This window comes from Anarrhichthys ocellatus, unplaced genomic scaffold (assembly GCF_004355925.1).
Source record: "Anarrhichthys ocellatus isolate YVR2014 unplaced genomic scaffold, GSC_Weel_1.0 scaffold53, whole genome shotgun sequence".
Classification (NCBI taxonomy): domain Eukaryota; kingdom Metazoa; phylum Chordata; class Actinopteri; order Perciformes; family Anarhichadidae; genus Anarrhichthys; species Anarrhichthys ocellatus.
Window position 1 is genome coordinate 1,130,642 of NW_022280083.1, and position 21,206 is coordinate 1,151,847.

The 21,206-nt window shown below is 40.5% G+C and overlaps 1 protein-coding gene across 1 annotated transcript in view; it reads right to left on the bottom strand.

The window, feature by feature from the left end:
- The window catches only part of LOC116396147 (protein unc-13 homolog B-like), a 154,355-nt gene that overhangs the window by 130,386 nt on the left and 2,763 nt on the right, over positions 1–21,206 (bottom strand). The window contains exons 2-3 of the mRNA XM_031870573.1: positions 9,637–9,666; positions 471–570 (exon numbers count right to left, since the gene is read on the bottom strand). Coding sequence (XP_031726433.1) covers positions 471–570; positions 9,637–9,666 — 130 coding nt within the window. The remainder of the gene's footprint in view (positions 1–470; positions 571–9,636; positions 9,667–21,206) is intronic.

Consider the following 21,206-nt stretch of genomic DNA (forward strand, 5'->3'; position numbering starts at 1 on the left):
TATTGTTTAATATGTTATTGTCGCCTTGCAACTGTTAAATTTGACAAGAGAAGAGCTGTTAATAATCTGAACATACAAAGGAACATGTACTCATTTAGCTACGGCAACACGGCCATAGGTTGTTTTTGCTACATGAGCATTATGTGTGATAGAAATTTAAATGTATGTTTAAAGGTAAATTCATCCGTGCAAATTTGAAGAATTACATACCCCAAAAAAGAAAGCTGGCTTTATATGTTTGCAACAATTTAAATCTCCAGAAAAAGATATGATATTTCAATGGAGGGCAAAACACAAATATGTTTCTCCATACAACATATATTTACAGTGACTTTATACTGTATGCAGCTATTGTCAGAAGTTACTTGAAAATGGATCATATGGTTCACTGAAAATTCCTAGTGATAAATAAATGTTGATACAGTCAGTCATAGGAAATAAAGAAAGAGCAGCAGCAGGGTGACACTCACAACATGAAGTCTTGTTCCCAACATGGCTGGTCCCCTCGGACTGTGATGGTGGTGCTCTTCACATTCTGCACCTTTAAAGTTACGTAGGCGTTGAACTTGTCTGGAAAAGAGGAGAAAGCAAAACTGTGACTCTGATTTTGCAATTTGATTAAATAGCTGCTAATGTTTTGTGAGGAATAATCTGAGGATGTCTTATTTTACAGAATACTTTTATGGGAACAAAATTGTGTCATTTTTGTCATGCATACATTTCCATGTTTAAAATGTCGTCTCCTAACTGATCGTTTCTTTTGTTCTGTCCTGTTTGTTCCATCCTCAGGCTCCAGATACCCATCGGACTCATTGATTGAACTACAGGAAATATAAATTTCAATCCCTGCCTTACAATAAAGTAAACAGCTATTATTTCTGGAGCGGTGAAGCATCTTTGGAGCTCAAGGAAAGATGAAGGGGAGATAAACAAAGGCTAGAAAAAAAAGAAAACACATGAGGGATTTTTCAGACAGGGGAGAAGTAATTAAAACTACCCACATAGGACAATGACTATAAGGAACACAGTTAGACAGAAGATTTCAGGCAGAATTTTACATAATATATAAAAGAGGGAAAATCATTATCCCCGACACAGGAGTGGACCACAAAACACAGAGCATATGCTAATTTTAGCCTGTGCAATACATTAAGCTTTTTCTTTAAATCACTAAATACTGCAAAAACTACAAACCACAGTGGGCAGCATGTTTGTGCAGACGTGTCAGACAGCAGTGATCAAGCGCAAGTCCCATTAAAGGCAATGAAACCCGAGTCATACCTCATCAAATACAGTCCTAAAAAGCCATAATGATGCCGATTAAAAATGGATCAACAAACAACACAGATCTGTCCTCACAAGCAACACACTACATTTGATCAAATGTCTTTGCACAGAAAAGTGAATTTGTTGAGACAGATTACAAAGTAAACTTTAAAAAAACTTTTTACAAGAGAAGAATCTGAGTGAAACTAAGGAGGTAAATGTCTCCCAAAAATGTCATTCATATACAGCTAATTTGTTTTACCAAATAAGTTTTGTGAGAAACGCACAACACGTATAGTTTTCACGATACTGGAATTTCTAGCTTCGATACAATACCTTGAGAAATAACATAGATGAGCAAGTCTTATGATGGGAGGGGAAACCCCGCTGTTTATTCTGGCATCATGTCGGCTAAAAAGTCAATACAAAAACTGATAAAGCTTGTGTCCCTATATCGTAGGATAATGCCAAAAATTATTGAGGTCATGTAAAATGACACGCATGTAAACATAAATGGCAACCATCGAGGTCATGTCGTTATATCGTACGATAAACCAATAACTTAAAAATTATGTAAGTCGGGTCTATACGTCTTACGATAAGGCGATAAAATAATCGAAGCCATGTCCATATATCATATAATAAGTTGATGAAATAAACAATTATGGAGGTCATGTCAATATATCGTACAGTAAGTCAATGATATAAAAATAATCGAGGCCATGTCCATATGTGTACGATAAGGCGATAACATAAAAATTATAAACGTGTCCAACAATGATGTCTGATATTACTGCATGTTTTGGTCTTTATTTTTTTTATTTCTGTTCTCTTCTCTTCTTTACAAACCAGTTTCTATTCTGCTGTAAAGAAAATATCTTATTAAAAAAAGATCACAGCCATTAATATTGTTTGCATTCAGTACATGTACAAAATTTCCATTTTCAACCTTTGAAATCCTCCGTAATCAGACACCCAGCACAAGAGAGGAAGAACAAAGATCAAATAGTCAAATGAATTATACATTTCATTTGTAGAGCGCTTTAAAAAGCTACTCAAAGGCACTTTACAACTGCACCTTAACTAACTGTAGTGTGCCTTTTAATAAAGCTCATTTGCAACGTGGTGTCACTATTAACTATGGTCGCCGCTGAACAAGGAATATTTTGTACCGAGGAAAAGCCACTTCAGGTGGTGAACCACGGTCTCATTACATTTCCTCATCACACCCTGAACTACATGACTCTTTCTCCTCTTTTCTATGGACGCTGGTCCATTTTCATCTTATTGTATTGATATTCAGTCATGTTAAAGCTGCATTTGGTTATTCTACGAAGATAATAACCCTCTCTTGTTCCTGGTGGTTCCTCCGTGTTCTCATTGAGTGTCTGAGTTTACTTTTCCCTAATCTGGGGACTTTGATGTTAATGGATACGTCACCTTAACTTTGTCCTCTCTCACTGGAACTGCTGTATCCTTGCAACCTAAAATATTGAATTCAACATTTACGCTTGTGAATATGAAGCCTGGTTGCAGACTTCTAAAACAGATGCCCACATCTCAAGTTTTTTGTGATTCAAACAGGTCTGTTGTGTTCATTTGAAATCCATGAAAAAGAGCAACATAAATATTAGAAAAATTAGATCGATGCAGCTTTATAGGTTGTTGCAAATTCACTTACGGAGACTACACTTAAATCGGCATTTGTCATTAAGTGTCGGGACGACCAAAAGTGACGTCACACCATCACACATGGTCCTTGGAGAGGGCTCCGTTTGGCAGGTTTTGGGCTTTCCATGCACATCCAAACTTTTATAACTACAAGGACGGGGATGAGCGGAGAACACTGACCTTTCAAATTGACCTTTTAGGAGCTCTGAGAAGGTCCTTTTGAGTATTAAAGATCTGAACGTTACTTCAGCATGATTCCACGTCAGCTAATGTCCGTGTGACCGTCCTTGTGTGCCTAAATCAACCAAAACCTTAATAACCGTAGTGGTTTTGGAAAATTTAAATTTAGTAACAGTTTTTTGGAGGACACTGTCAAACTATCCCATCCTGCCAATAAGGACATCAGAAAGGCAGTTAAAAGCCAACTGTGTTGTATGTTGGCCTTTAATTCAAAATAAACTTAACCCAATGTCTTCCTCAGGGACAAAAATAGGTGTGTGTAGAGTGTGTGTGTGTGTGTGTGCGTGTGTGTGTGTGTGTGTGTGTGTGGTGTGTGTCCTTCCATCCAGCTCACAGTGATCAGCATAGACCAAGGAGGATTGAGCCACCAACCACCTAATCCCTGCTTGATTACCTCCTCAAGTAGCCCACTCTTCTGAGCATACACAGTGTTGGTGTGTGTATGTGTGTGTCCTTGTACATCTGTGTTCTCCATCTAACATCCACTTTCTTTTAAAGAGGGGCCAGAGGAGCTGAGGGGCAGCGTCAGTGGATTTGGAGTGAAGATGAGGCGACTGTTCAGCTGCATAAATCATTACATTACATTACCAGCGTTTGGTTCCAATTTCCAATTTAGCTGTGGCTCCAAGTGGGTAAAATCCCTGGAATCATTAAGCTCTGGGACTTGATGAAGCCTTAATTAATCTATCTAAGGTGATACATTTGAAATTCAGAGCATATTGCCTTTTATTCACAGTGCATGGGTGCATATACAATATGAAGGTTGAAGAGCATTTACAAGAATACAACGTACACGTTTTGTTTTTTGAATGAAATGCTGAAAAAAATACTTTTATCCCATAATTATCAACAGATTAATACATTTTCAAAATACTTGTTAGTTGCACTCCTAATATCTTTACAAAGCAAATAGTTGTTCGCTGCTTTAATAATGCTTTCATGAATTTAGCACGTTGCGTTTTGTGACTATTTCACAAACTGCCGTGATACTGGGCTGAATTTCTAGCGGTGTGCAAACAGATTTAGTTGCAATACCACCGTCTTCAGCCACGGGTTAGGACCAGATTGTATCTCATGTGGGAAATCCAAGATAGATGCAGTTGAATTTGTTAATATTGTGCCTAGATTTCATTCTGATGTGAGATACATGAAATGTCAGACGTGTGGCCGATCCGTCACCTCGCCGAGCTCAGCCGTAATGACGAAGGCAAAAGACAGGAGGTCGAAATGGTTAAACAAGAATAATCCATCATTCACTTAAGGTGGTTGCCAGTTCTGTGATTGAGGGTACGAGGGGACTGGCAGGGTGCAGACAGCCCTATTTACAACCTGATCTAAAGGTGGCAGGGAAAAATGAGGAAAACTCAACAACTGGACCTGCCACGAAAAAAAAGCAGAAACAAACACAAAAATAAACTGAAAAATAAGAATTTTCTATATACGTACATATAAATATACTATATTTAAAATCTATTTCGCTTGACACCACCCGGGCTGTCATAAAACATGACCTCCATAAATGCTAGGTTGCATGCATGCATGCAAACATACACACACACACATAAACAAACACACCTTCCTCCAGTAAGCAGCAAACTCACTGTGGTGGGGAGGGCATATCCCAGCATGCAGCGGGACACTCTTGGGGAGCAGCCAGTGTCATTTATAATTAAGTGGCGATGACTTGTGAAAATAAATAAGTTATATTTGGTTACACATGGACATGCACGGCACGGCCAGGCAAGATGACATTTACTAGGCTGTCTACAGTAATGAACACTCTATTACAGGAGGAGGCTGGAGAGCTTTTGGTGGATGAAGAGATATTGAACGGAGACTAGATTATTTTGGTCTCTTAAGTGCAAACAGACAGGACGGTCTCTTATTATTTCAGCTGCATTTCTTTCAACAGCACGACCTGCTTTACATTTCTTAAAATCTTGGTTAATTAATGTTTTCATATTGACATAGAATCAAGTGACGGTGGGGTCGCTTGTTGTGACAAACCTACCACAAATAACCACCATCTGTTGCCTCATAAGATTTTTGCTTTAGTTTTGCGTGGCCTTTTCTTTATGGTCTGCAGACATCTGCTTGCAGCCTACGTGGTCAGCACTAAACTATCTTCTCAGGAGATGGTGGAGACCAAAACATAGCTTAAAATAATGAATATTAAACTCATCTGGTGGTCGAAAACATGACTCTAATTGAACGTTAATGCTGCTCTGTGTCCACTCAGTGTCCATGTCGTTTGGGTTTGTCAGCTTGTTTTGAGAATAATAAGGCAATTGCTTTCAAATAAACTAAGGTGACTCAGGAGGAATGTTTTCAGTCTGCAATGGGCAACAGACAGTTCAGTTCAGACAGTGCTGAGACATTCCACCCACACCATTTCCTCGTTATTGTCAAGGATTCCTCTGCATTCATTAGGCTGCGACGGCCATCACGGCAAGAAAACCACTAGTGGTGATGAGCAACGCGTCAGGTATGAAAAACAACATTCTTTCAGACAATTTCCTGTTCAAACACACCTGAAGTCTGATGCTTAAGGTTAATTACTTTTTATGACAAGTACAGTCCAAAAGTGTCGGCACTCGTACAGAAAAGGAAAGAAAACCACGAGCCAAGAGGAAAATAAATTCACACTTTTTACCATTAAAAACTCCACTGAAGCAATCTGTTAAGGACCCTTTTTGTTTCCTGTCAGGATTGTTTTTCCAAAGCAGCTTGAGATTCAAACTAGTTCCCCTCTTATTAAAATCCCACTTCATCAAACCTCTAATCCAGAGATTTTGCCAGTACGGTAAGTGGTGTTAAGACCCAAAAGCCGATATCAGCTGATATCACCAGTCGCATCCCTTCAACTTGAGTGAAAGGAAGTATTTAATTAAATAGGCTGCTAGCGTTGTTGTGGAGTGGATCACCTTCCACATGAACATCCTAAGTGGCCTTTGACTCTATAACTGAAGGTGAATTACAATATTCTGGCACCAATCTCTTCTATTTGAGTGGACTGTAAATGACACAAAGTGCCACATGACTGTTCTCCAGTGCACTGCAACTAAAATATGAGCAACATTTGTACCAAAATAGGCTGGAACAACTGTCACAAATCCAAACATTTTAGCATTATTGGAGAAATCATTGTGTCCTGTGGATTGAACCTTTTGGGAAACTACTTGATGTCTAATTAAAAGGCTGGTTGACCAACTAAAAAATAAATAAAAAATATATATTGTATATACTTACAGTATGTCAATGGCATGCATGAAGCTGACACTGCCAAACTTTTGCAATAGGATTATTTCTTTGGGACAAAGCTTTTTCACGGAATTTTTTAATACTAAAGCAACACAATCAGAGTTGTTAGCACGTTAGCATTGATTTCAAAGTACCGTAGGAGTCAGAATTTGACTACTGTATAAGGGCTTTGACTGAAAAGCTATGATTCCAAAGAAAATCAAGCCTGAACCTACATGGACCTGCATGGTTTCTGTCAAAGCCCGACCTGAGCCCGAACCACGGCCACAGTTTTGAGCCCAAACCCGAATTTCCACTTTAAAAAAATGAAATACAAGATAAAGTCAAGTCAAAGTGTTTGCAGTGAGGTTACATATTTGTGACTCAAACTGCCCCTTTTCAAAACTGTCATATGACCGACTATAAGGCTTGCATTTAAAAAAATAAATAAATGGGGAAGTGGTGCGATGCCGACCCGATTCAAGCGCCTGCGGTGCTAGACGAAATAACTACATCATGAGTTCTATCGAGAGGAGTGATGGGACGATATAGAATGTTATTGCGATTAAAGACACTCAAAAGTTGGTTGTGTAAATTTCCATCATAATATGGATAATGATGAATATTGTCACAAGTGACTTGAAAAAGCTGTCTAGCGAAGTTAAAGAAAATAGAGCCTGATTTTATAAAATACAGGAATAATCATCTAAGAACCAACAGGCTACCTGCCATGAACGTCTCCAAAGCCACAGTTACAGCACGGCTAAAAACAGGATAATGTGCCTTAAATCTTTTAAACTAATAAAGTGACACATATACCAGCCAACTTATCCCAGGGGTCTTCCACCAGTGGGGTTTCAGGGGAGCTTTGGGACATCAGCCAGCTCCCCCTAAGGCAAAGAATCTATTGCTTTTTACTATTAAGACAAATCAGATCATGTTTCCCAAACTGGGACATTAGAGTGGGACAAACTCTACTAGTTGTGTCTGACCTGAGACTAATAATCGTGTCACATGACAGAACTGCACTCAGGGTTTACTCTCTATTGCCTACATGTGTTGAAGCCCTGAGGGGGAAGTAGGTGTGTTGTTTTAGGTCACAAAAAGACATTTTTGAACTCCTTCCTGTGTGTCTCAGACAATTTACAATGAGGGGACTGCGATGTAATTCAGCACTGAAATAATAACACCCGAGGACATAACGTATCAATTAGCTATTGCTCAAGCCCCACTTTTCTCTGTATGCTTAAGAGATTCAAGTTTCAAGGACGGTTTGCTGTTTCTTTTACAGTCAACTGAGCAATTTATTTGGCATTATAAACAAGTTAAACATTCAAAGCAAGGAAGTAGAGGAACTAAAGAATAAACAAATTAAAGCGCATTTCTGCAGTAGCTCTGTCTGTACGGTAGCAACGCCATCACTCACGTCCTGTTTTATGAACCCTGGGGAGGCCAATCAAATCTCTTCCTTCCGCTCTGAAAATCTGCTCTGCGATCGGAGGCCGGAGGCAGCCAATGACTAGTCACCGCCTGTGTCTGGAGTCTGTCTCTGTCTCCTAAAGACACTGGGAGATTTGTCTCCATCTTCTCCTTTATGGCCGGGTGACACGTTGTCATTTCGGGCTAGCAGGTGGCCCTTTGTCTGTGATGATCTATTGATTTTCTTTTTTATTCTCCCACTCGTCGGTGTTGTTCTGCCCTCATCATCGCCTGGAGAGAAGATGGGAGCAACAGCTGCAGCCAGCAAAGACAAGAACACAGTGTCCCACTTTTGACTGGCTGCTGAATTGTTGATGTTTCGTCCCCGACGAGGATCTGTTTGAAAAATATTTTCAGCTGCTGTTATCTACTGACGAAATCCAAGTACATGGCCATGGAGCATGGACTGTAGTGGACGTAGCTGTCACCCATTAATTTGTGGACTGCGGTTTTGAAGCCTCGAGTTCGGCATTTTGGCAGACGCCATCTTGGATTTCTGCAACCAGTGAGCCGGGAAAGAGTGACGTAGAGACGCCGTATACGGCTCTGGTAGCAACTTGTAGGCAGCCCCGCCCTAAAGCATCCCCTGCTTTATGGTCTGTTTGACTCTAAATGGACCATAATGTACTAAATGAACATCATGCTGTATTGAAGAAGACTTGAAACTAGAGATTGAGACCATAAACTCATGTTTACAATGTTTACTGATGTAATAAACCAAGAGAGAAGTGGAGTCATTTTCTCATAGACTTCTATACAACCAGAGGAGTCGCCCCCTGCTGGACATTAGAGATAATGCATGTTTAAGGTACTTCCGCATTGGCTTCACTTGGAAAGATTCACAGCGACAGGTACAGGACACTGACATCCAGCTGATCTCTGACCGGTGGGAAGCTCAACATACATTCATGGTTCACAGATGATGGTTCCTACCAACGTTGGTGAAACCCTGACTTTTCACCTAGTCTAGAGCCACCATGAGGATAACATTTTTTAAGCTCAACAACTATTTAATGGACTGCCAATAAACTTGGCACAGACAGTCATGGTTCCCCTCGGGATGATTTTCAATAACTTTGGTGATCCCATGACATTTCTCCAGCACCATCATTTATCATTTTACCAGTACTTTGGTTGATGAGTATATACCTGCTAAACTAAGGACATGTGTTTAGTGCTATGCAAATGCATTGAACTAAGATGGAAACTAACATTATGAACATCATGTCACTCACAAGTATTGTTTAAGTATTTGTACTGAACCTCAGGCAAGTCAATGAGGGGGAAGTCAGAGCTTTTAAAAAACTCATTACACAGATTTTTTTGTTAAAACTTAAAACACACTCATGGGACAAGTTTTCTTAAAGACAGCTTTTTGATTTTGCCATCTTTACGGGTGTTTTCATACTCCACCGAATCGTACCCGAGTTCTGACTGCACTGGACCTTGGGATGATTGTCTCCTATAACATAAAACATCTTCAGTGGATGCTGAAAACGTTAACAATATATATCCCGAAGAAGAAACTATCAAATTCTCCACAAACTGGAAAGTCAATCATCTCTTTCTCTAGTCCTAAGGTCACTACCTCCTCCGGACTTACTGTAAAATCTCAGCTCCAGCCACATATAACTCAGATAAAGACGATTGTTGAGACACAGCTGTCACTCTTAATTTGATGACCACACCTCTCAATGCTCAAACATCAACAGATATTCAGTACGATGCATTAGCTCTTACCTGGAGGCCCGTGGAGTTTGGCTTTCTTCACTGGAAGAGAAAAAGAGAAAACACAGATTAGTCACATGGTAGAATTGTGGTAGAATAACACAAAAAGATGCAAGATCAGCTAAACGGCTTAAAACGTCTGCCTTACTGTACAGCATGTGTGTTCAGAGACCAACAACTAGATAGATGCAGAACAATATCTACAGTAGATTATTAGTGCGTTTCATTTACGTCAACGCTGGAGATTTTCTACTTTCTGATTATTGTGATAAAATAAATAAATAAAATGAAATGTTTTAATATTAAAACTTGACTGTTAATCATTGTGTTTGTAATAGGCCAGTAATCAATTCCAAAAATAGAATTTGGAATTCAGTCACAGCACTTAGTTTGACTGTAGAAAAAAACTCTATTAGAATGGAGTTTAACTGAGAAGCTGAGGCTTTAATATCTAATATGCTTTATTATTTTAGGCTCCTTTGTACTTCTTGGTAACTCTATTATCAAAACCATGTGTCTGTATTGGCGCTGGGTGGTGGAGGTAATGGAGGCAGTCATAACGTATTCTGTGTGAATCAACAAGGAAGAGGGTTGTGAAAAGACAATGGACACATTTCTGTTAAACGCATAAATATTAACTAAAAAATGATAGACAGTGACGAAGGAATATTTCAGTAAACCGTCGTTATCTACCCACAATACCACTTAATCACTGTGTTAAAGGTCAAATAAGTCCACTTCACACATACTAAGGAATTGTAAATACGTTTAGATAAGAGGGTAATCCTCCATTTAAGCTCCAAAAGTGTAATATGTTTATAGTGACACTGAAATATCTTCGTGTAATGTGAAACAGCACCTCAAACTGCTGAAGCCACAGAGAATTAAGCTAGCACCAACCGCTAACACTACGCCGTTTTAACAGATTTCTGCCTCTTATTTCTGTTCTATACTGTTACATGTGAATGTTTGAGTGAATGTCCGTTTCATGTTTTATGTACCCACTGCGGTGTAAATGTCCCTACTTGGAGATCAATAAATATCTTCATATAGCCAGATAGGCTTCTGTCTGTCTGCTGCATTTTTGGGCAAACTTTCCTTTTGCATGAAATGCATGAAATATGTTTGGCCTCCAAAATAATATTGATATTTTCAAACTGAAACTAAAAACCCATCTATTCAGTTTGGCTTTGATGTAATATTGTATGTTTATTTAATTATAATTATTGCTTATTATAAAGTCAGATTTTATACAGTGTCTTTTATTTCAATTCCCTCTAATTTTACTTTTTTGTGTTTTACCATAATCAATTTATTCAGGGTTGTATTTTATTTATTAATTTCTTCTTAACTTAATTTGCTGTGCATTAGTCTCTTCATCTTGCCTCCATTTCCATCTTGTTTTTGTCCTGTCAATCACTTGTAAAGCACTCTGAATTGCATTTGATTCGTTTGAAAGGTGCTGTATGAATAAAACTCGATTGACTGTGTGAAAACTTAAAGAACCTTTAAAAGAAATACTTAAAACAGCAGCAGTGAGAATTCACACAGTGCAGCACCACATGTGTTGAAATGCCAGAGTCTTGAAATGCCAATGTGTGCTAGCCATTAGGAGAGAGAGAGTCCCTGATGCCATTAAAGCTGCAATTATGCCCCCAGGATACGTGTTGCAGTCATTTTACTATGCAGCAGTATAAAAGTTTATTGCCTTTTTAAGGTAATTTAGTTATTTAAATTAGGTTTGCATGCATATTCTCAGTATGGGAGATCAATGCGTTAATTGAATCACAGCCAAAAAGTGTGGGATGTGATAAGAGCGAGATCGTTAACAGGTCATTTGTCTTAGGGCTGTCAGCACAGCTTGCCTTGTGTGTCACTCGTGCCAGCTCGGCGGAGGACCACAAGAAGCCCGGTGGCCTCGTTGGTCGCGGGCCAGCCGGGCTCTGAGAATACCCGTGTGGAGGCCCGACACTGAGACAGAGAGTCACAGTGATGCTACAGAGAGTCACAGGGAGACGAGAGTGGACGAGTTTTACATGTCTAGGATTAAGAATCCACATAAACAGAGCAGCAATGATTTATGTGTTGTCTGCAAACATCACCACAGGCTCGCCGCTGTTTTACTTTCTTCTGTAACTCTATGCAATCTTTCTGAAAAACATCACGTGTTACGTTTCATATTCTAAGATAAATAAGCATCGACTGCAACACTTCCTATTGGAAGCAGAGGTAGAAGGATTACTTTATAACTGACAGGGAAAATGCATATAAATGCCAGAAATGTGAGAGCTGACAAAGTTGGATTACCCCAAATTAAAAGCCAGATTAAAAAGTTAGGTCTTTAATTTCTTTTTTAAAACACAGAGGGAGCAGCCTCACCACATTTCTATCGGGAAAGATGAGGATGTTCTAAAAGAAAGGCAGTGGAAGATGTTGCAGAGGCAGAGTTCTTGTAGACAAATAAAGGACTTTAAATTTGATTCGAAACAATTAAGGTAGCTAGTGCAGAATCACGAGCAGTGGAGTAATGCAGTTAATGTAATGCATATTAGTCAAAATGCTGGCTGCATCATTCTGAATTAACTTTTTAGGTAGTCTGGTAAAAACAGAGTCGCAGTAATCTAACCTACTTGTAATAAAGGCACGTATCCGCATTTCAGCATTGCTTCGTTGAAAATGGTCTCTTTTTGACCTTATTATAAGCTGAAATCAAATATAGATCAGAGTCTAAAACTGCTCCCTTGTGTCTCTGAACAGACAACCAAACTGCTGTCTGTCTACTTTTGATCCTTCAAGCACAATCTCTGACTTTTGCAAATTTATTTTTAAATTATTTAGTTAAGTAATTTGACATCATGTTGATCCCAGAGAGAGCATTTAGGCCTTAGAAAAAAGTATAGGACCCAGAATACGTCCTGGAGGAAGACCATAATCAATATTAAATATCTGTGACACAAAATCCCCTAAAATAAAACTTAAGTAACAAGTATGAGCAAAACCAGCCAAGCCCAACACCAGAGAGACCTACTCATCAAGTCTATTGATTAAAATGAGACGATCAATTGTATTAAATGCAGCGGTAAAGTTTTGAAATCTGGGCAAGCAAAAACACATTTGTTGATTGTGGTGAACAACACGGTTCAGTCCTGAAAGACACTGTATATTGTTGCAAAATTGTTTTTTTAGGCACCTTTGTCCAATGTTTACAAGCTGTTCATTAAGGGGGAAGTGAAATAGTGTGTGAGAGACATTTTAAATCCCCTCTCACATACAGTGCACTTACCAGAGACAGACTAAGTATTCATTAATACCCGATGGTTCCCTGTTTGAGGCTCCTTACTGTTTGTTTGGGTAACTTGACAGTTTATTTTACATTTGTTGTGTGATTTTATTGATCCCAGGGTGGCAATTATTTTATTATTTGGTGAAGTAGAGATTAAGGTCAGACTTTGAGCAGCATCACTGAAGCTGTCGAGCTGTTATTTGTGTTGAGATGTTTTGTACGAGCCCCTCGAGATGATTTTTGTTTTCATTTCAGGAGCAGGAACTTGTGATTTTTTGACATCCTCTCTGTTCCGTCACTGCGGGTAAATAAAAGGGTCGACCCTGCCCCCGACGAGGCAGAGTCTAAACAAATAGATTGTAATGTTATTCTCTACAAATATAGGAAAGAGAAGAGTGGGTATGAGAATCAACAATGTGCAGTCACATCAATCATACATTTTAAGCCAAATGTCTGCTACTCAGAGTTCCAGCTATCCAACGCCAAACACAACAGACACTGTCAATGACTTGGCTGATGCTTCGTCGTCCATTTGCCTGAGTCATCATCACCTTTCAACATTAAAGTACACACCGTATGTTTTATATATATTTTATAACAACTGCATCCACTTGAAAATACTTTATTTAACAATTCTCATTTTGCCCTTCAGAGGTTGTCATGTTGTAGTTTAGTGGCAGTCAATCAGAATGGTGCACTCATGAGCAGTTTTAAAGGCTGGAACTTTCTTAACTTGTGAATGCATTGTTGTTTTGCAACCGATTCTCAAATATCGTCAAATTGGACCACCAGAAATACCTCTAAACGCATGAATATTACTAATAGTTTCTACCAAATATGTATTATGTTCTATGTTTTGTTATTGTTACATTTTCTTTTACTGAAGCAAAGTTAGCAATACCACATTGTAGAAATACTCCAAAATTCCTGCATTCAAAATATACTTCAGTAAAAGTACAAAAGCATCAGCGTCAAAATGTACTTTATTTTGGTAAAGGTGGAGGTGATTTTAAGTACTTCATATGCTGCCAAGTAGCTTAACCTATAATAATATATCATAATGTATCTGAGATGGAGTAGAAGTACATAAAGTAGCATAAAATGTACCACACAAACGTTTGGTCAGATGGCAATAGGAACATCAAATGTTAGTGTATTTCTAAAAAATCAAACGTTGTGGTAAATTGCAGCCATTCTGTTATAGAAAATAACAAAGGTCGACCTCACATTTCAGCGCTAACGGAGATCAGCATCCCTCACCGGGAGGCCGAGTCTGATCAGAGGTAGTAAAGCAGGCCACATATCAGACACGTGTCTGTCCGGAGTGATTGTATGAGAGGATGCGTGCTGCTGGTGGGATAATCTCTCCCAGCTAATGCCTTAAGCAGGGCTGAAATCTACCAGACCCTGCTGTATTGTGCTGTGGGTGAATAACAAGGAGAATGGACCATGTGGGGAAAGAAGAAAAACGAAATGTTAACCCGCAAGAATTAAGAGCGGCCGGCTCTTGACCTTATGGAGCAACCGAAGCTTTTCCGAGTGCTTCGTAAAGTTGAGCTATTGAGGAAAGCCGTGGAGGCTTTCTGATGAAAACAGACTGATGTTCACATGATGAGTCATGGATTGGATTAAACCGGCTGCGCTGCATGATAATTATGTCATGCACAGATCTGTAGTGTCTTTAATGCTACAGATGGCCAACCGTTTATTTATGCAACATGTTCTGGCTGGAATTAAAGTTGTTTCTATCTACAATACACTGAGCTGTGACATTTAATAATGTGACTTTTCCACTTGATGATTTCAGCTTTTATTGATTCAATGATATTATGAATAAATGTCTGCACACTTTTTCTCCCTTGAGTGCCATCTTTTATAAGATTGATTCTCCCTAACTGTCTGTAAAAGAGTATACAACATTCTGCTAGAAAACGTCACATGTGGATGTGCTGATAAATAGTGTGCGGACCTATATTTATTTTTTCATTTCATGCATATAGGGATAGGGAGTCGCTGTAACGTCCAGCCTGACGTCAGTCCAACATGAGAGGACGGAGAAGAAGAGCTGCCTCGAGGGCTTGTCACGTTAAAGGAAGGACATTTGGAATAAATTCAAAGTGGTAGAAACGAGAAGATGACTTGTTCCGTCCTCCATGCCAACAGGAGAATTCTTTGGGATGAGGACGGCGTGCTGCAGCTCCAGCTCCGGGTAGATGGACCTTCAGTCAGCGGTTAGCAGTTAGCTCACACTTAGCCAGTGCAAACCCCAGCGTTGGGAGTCACAGCGGGTCGAAATGTAACGGCAGCAACAGAAAATGTTCTGATCCGGGACTATGAAAATACAGTTGGTTTTATATTTATTTTTTTAATAGTATCTTTAGCATGACTTTGAAGTTGACTAATTGTATAACAAAGCCATAATGACGACACGTCATTTCCACTGTGCACCGATGACATTCTTCTTCTTCATTAGAATGAAGCTCCAACTGCGACCACTCACCGGCGGCCCCGGTTCCATCTCTTTGAAGAGACGTGTGAAGGTGCGGCTTTGAAGATCAAGGGTGGAAATAACCTCTCGGTGGCGATTTAAAGTCGTTTTTTTTAAGGTCTCTGAATCCTCACCTCACACACCAGTTTGTATAGCGGGAGACTACTTCGCTGGAACCAGGCCACATGCAGTGAGAGCCCTGGTAGGGGGTCGGGGACTTTTATGTGTCCATGTCTGAACATTTCACTGAATTTCACTTCAACCAGCTGTGTTCTGTAAAGGGTTTGGATTAATGATTAAGTATCTGTGTAGAGGCTATCGAACAAGGCAAAGTCAAGAAGGCAAACAAGTTTTGTTTCCTCCAAGTTAGTCGTGCAGTTAAAACTATTTGCAGGAGTGACTAATAATGAATACGCAAAACCCAAAGTGCAGCTGAGGCTGATGGGAATGTCGGTAATGTTGCAGGTATTTGGCCAAACAATAGCGTTGCACAAACAGAAACTTTGACCTGATGATGGATGAAAAGTCAGTGAATCATCAAAGCTATTATAGTTCCACCTGTAAGGTTCATAAATGTCTGAAACTAATTTCATGGTCATCAATCCATCAGCTGTCGAGACATTTTACTCAGAACCACAAATGTCAGCCTCATGGTGGCGCTAGACGAGACTTCAGCAGATCATTAAAAGCAGTAGGATTCATCTCCTGGGGACCATGAATGTCCGCACCAAATATCGTGCCAGTCCATCTGGTTGACTGGCGCCGCTATTCATGCATACTTTCTTTTATGTATAAAATATTCTGAAAAAGCAGAATAAGAATCTATAGATCATGATTTGGTCGCGATCACATCGAGGTCATTAGCAAAGCGCATCGGTCAAAACTAAATATTGCTGCGTTCACAACCGAGTGATCAAATGATGATTAATTAGTATTTGAATAATGGGATAGTTGTCTAACACTAAAACATGATTTTGTCGACTCATCGATTACTTGAGTCAAACGACCTGATCTGTAGTTTCTCCACTTTAAATCTTGTGTGCTCATGTTCTTGGAAACAAATCATTGAGCGTGAAGATAGCATTCAAAAACGACTAATTCACTTAAGAAAGTAGTAGACTAATCGACAAAGAGGGGGAAACTATTAAATACCACTAATGTCAACCTTCCGTCTGTATTTGCCGACTTGATTCATCAAAACAGTAAGAAAGTGGTTAAGTAGTAAAGCTCGCCTCTGATTGACTGATAGAAAAGATGCACTTTAAAAAACACGACAAAAACGTGACGTGCGGCGCCATATCATAGGAAGACAATGGTTCTGCTGGCGCCTCACAGAGGAAAGTGTTTTTGATCAGGTCACCAGCTGTGCTGATGTCGACTCTTAATCTCCTGATTTCCTCGTACAGTACGTGTGCAAAAGGGAAACAGAATTTTCCCTGCAGGTCTTAATAAAGTTAAACATTACTCATGGAGCAGCACATCAATCTTGTGTTTTTCACTCATTCGTTTCTCTCAGGTCCACTAACACGCTGAGCGGGGGGGGGGGGGCTCAGCATCCAGGCAGGCGTGGACTTGAGCGGTGTCATTACAGGAGGCCAGACGGTGGATCTATTCTTAGCTCTGGTCCTGTGACTCTCGGTGGGTTTGATTGTGTGGAGGTTGGCGACCTGGTGGCCGTGTTATTAACACCCGCACACTTCCATTTAACAACAGCCCCTGCAGACGTCGCCGAGCCAGCCCTAATAAATACAACTACTGTGGATCTGTGTCTCTACATGAATGTGTGTGTGCGTGTGTGTGATGGCCGATAAAACTAAAGTGTGTTTGAGCATCCTACATATTACTGTCCATCCTTTGAGCCTTTGCTGACAGTGAAGTAGGATGTTAAAAAAACATGGACTTATTTATTTTTTTGCGATATGAAAATTGCAATTTGAGACCAAAATTAAAAATCGAGATAAACATTTTTGTGCTCTAGTAAAAATGCCAAATCATAAACACATTAGTTGTATAGATATGAATGCTGATGACAGCACAAATAAGGGACACACAAAGCATTATAAACAAGGAGAGTTTCAAGATGGTTTGAAAAAAATACATACGAGTATAAAAATATATACAGTTCATTATGAAACTGAGGCGGGTCTACTTAGTCTGTAGGTATGGGGAACACTGAATGGAAAATGAGAATTATGAGTTTTGCATTTGTTAAAATAATGAGACATTGAACGTCCTGCGATGAGACTATTGAGCGTGCGCACATCACAACAACGCTGAAACGATATCACATGCAGCGCTACAGTGAAGTTATTTAGACATTCTCAGTTCATTTTCTTTAATTCTTTAATACATTCATTCATTTATGAGACATCTGAGTCCTAAACGTTAAGGAACGTAAGGTAGGAAACATTTACTGTCCCGATGATTATCCTCCAATCTCATCGTCTGAGTGTTTATAATATAATATATCTCACATCACTCTGCATGCTAATGAGCCAATTAGTGACACCTCAAGAGGGATCGCGCAAGAGGAGGGGGCTTCATTGATGACATAACCACAAACACACACACATATCATAATCATAACTTTCTTCACTGTGTACTTACTAACTCTGAAACAACAGAATGCTGTTATTACATTTTGTAATGTTTTGTTTGAGCACATCTGAGGACAGAGTCAGGAAAGTGTCCAGCGGCACAGACTAAGTGAAAGGCGAGGCCACCACAGAGAGTACCAGGAAGTAGCATCGTCATAAAGAGGGAATGACAAGGAGGAAGTGTAGTCCCTGTCCCACGTGAGCCACAGCCCGACACACAAGCATTGACACACACAGCAAAGCAAAAGCAGCAGATGGCCAGAGGATTATTCCCATCTATCCCAACCCCCCCACCCCCCCACCCCCCCCCTCTCCCCAGACAGGCCGCTGAAGCTTTACTTGTGTCCCTGTGATTCCAGTACAGTGGTTCACTAACCTCGTCTGTCCTCACCTACAGTCCTAACCTATTGCATCTGGTGGCCTACAAACTACAAAATACAAAAGCTCCAGTTTTTGTGCTGACCTGCACAAATGAAGAAGTGATTGAACCCCTGATTTTGATATGACTGTGCACGTTCATGTATTTTTCTCCCATTATTGCGGCATAATTTCTTCTAATGCTAATTCTTCAACACCCTGCAAATTATTCGATAGCGTTACTGTATGCATTTATTCCACTGCTAATTGCCATCTAGAAATAGCCGTGTGTCCTCCCATCCTCCTTCGGCTTTTCATTCTGCAGCCATCCACTCTCTTCGGAGGGCTGTCAGCCACCATGCAGGCTCTCTGAGGGCCCTCCATGCAACAAGGAACAAGGAAGGAGGAAGAAGGGCCTCTGAAAAGTGTCACGGCTCTCAAGAAACAAGGATGCAGCTCTTCTGGTTTGACTTCATTTCCCTCAACGAGAGGGAAAGTCCTTTAATCAGGGAGAGTACATCTGCTATGCCGGGGATAAGAACAGAAACTCTGGCATTGGTCAACTACGTTTGTCGGGGGCCATGAGGATGAAGGGATAGAAAACTCTCTCTCTTTTCAATAAATGTTATATCGTGGATAGGTGAGCCGAGCCGTCTTAACAGCAGAGACTGTCCTCCAAAGGAAAAACGTCAGAACGTGAGCATTAGTCGTTTCGGCAAGCGGTCAGAAATGACATTTGCTTACGTCAGAGGGACAAAGCCTCTCCAGCTGTGATAGCCATTATGATGGGAGCAAAAACGGAAGTCAGGTTGAGTTGTTATAGAGCAGCGAAACCGGGCTGGATGGACGGGTTCAAACAGGCGATATTGTCTTTTCTTAAAGGTCTCTTCACCTTAAACTCCCAGTGTGTAGGATGTACGGGATCTATAGGAATATAACAGTAATAACTATATTTTCATTTGTGTATAATCTCCTGAAACTAAGATTCTTTGTGTTTTTGTTAGCTTAGAATAAGCCCTTCATATCTACGTATGGCAAGGGACGTCATCATGGAGTCCGCCATGTTGCACCGTCCGTGTTTCTACAGTAGCCCAGAATGGACAAACCATAGAAATAAAATAGGAGTAGAAGGGACGTTCCCAATCAAATCAACGTAGCTGGATGGTCAGAACGGTGGCCATTTATTTTTTACCATTTCGACCGTTGTAGTGGGCTAACTTCCAAATAAACTAAACCGAGTTATGGTCAGCGAGTTGAGGTTTTGCAGTAAAGACTAAAACAAAGAGTGGAGTAGAAAGCACATTGATATCGCCAGATCAGAAAATGCTTCTATGTGTTGTTCTTGAGGGCAGCAGCAAACCACGGTTTTTGTTGTTAAATTTCGATGACTTGTTGTAAAAGCAACAACTTTTGACTGTGAATTTGACCAACATGAGCATGAAAGGGCAAAGACACTTTTTAAAGGCAACTAAAAAAAGGACTACCACAACTACTAAAGGCTGCGATCGTTGGTGGAAGTTAGAAAAATATTAACCAACTTCCACTGTTGCTAAGAGATGTGAGCGGCATTTCAGTCAGATGCTTTGGACACCGATCCACTCAACAGGTACAGCTGAGAGTGGCACTCAAGACCGAAGGAGAATCAGTGTGTTTACTTGCATGCACTTAAATAACCAGGTTACAGTCTGATCTCGGCAGTGATCTGATATCTTAACTTAAACCAGAAACCTTGTTCAATCGAGGTAAGGCGTTAACGAACCCTGATCTCCCTCCCCAGGTAGATTTCTCTTGGACAACACAGGTGTTTAAGGTTGGAAAACAACAGCGGAGCATCTTTTTTTACCTCCATCCAAAGTTGGATTTAAACTAGCAAAAAGTAGCTCTTAAATCAACTGATTAGTCGCCAAAGATGTTCTACTTGGTACTGGGTAATTTCAGTATCAATACCCAACTTAACTGAAGTTATATATACAGTATATATATATATATAATTCCATATATATAATTCCACTTGGCTGAACCCACAGCGACCCAGCTGTGCCTCACTGCAAACCGTCTCTCCGGCCCACCGACCTCCCCCTTATCTCATCAGTGTGTCATAGACCGGTTTGCGTTTGGCGGTGTGTGTGTGTGTGTGCGTGGCCCTCCAGCCTCAGGCAGCACTCGCACCCTGAGATGAGAAACGGTCCAAAAAAACCGATCAGTGAGAAACAATACACCAGAGGCTGAGAGTTAGAGATACAGTAGGCGGACAATAGTTTGATGGTGTGAAAAAAAAAAATCTGTAAATCTGTGAAAGAAGAGCAATTTGTAATCTGGAAAGAAGCCAAAATGTTAAATAAACTGGTGGCAGTGTGAGATTGTGTTTGTATTTAACCTTCCATTAACTAAACTTTAATCTGTCTGAATACACATGCTCATGAACAGCTTGTTCTTTATTCTTATACACCTGCCCAGTACGACCACAGCCTCCTCCTCCTCCTCCCGCCCAGTACAACCACTGCCTCCTCCTCCTCCTCCCGCCCAGTACGACCACAGCCTCCTCCTCCTCCTCCCGCCCAGTACAACCACAGCCTCCTCCTCCTCCTCCCGCCCAGTACAACCACAGCCTCCTCCTCCTCCTCCTCCCGCCCAGTACGACCACAGCCTCCTCCTCCTGCCCAGTACAACCACTGCCTCCTCCTCCTCCCGCCCAGTACAACCACAGCCTCCTCCTCCTCCTCCTCCCGCCCAGTACAACCACAGCCTCCTCCTCTTCCTCCCGCCCAGTACAACCACAGCCTCCTGCCCAGTACAACCACAGCCTCCTCCTCCCGTCCAGTACAACCACAGCCTCCTGCCCAGTACAACCACAGCC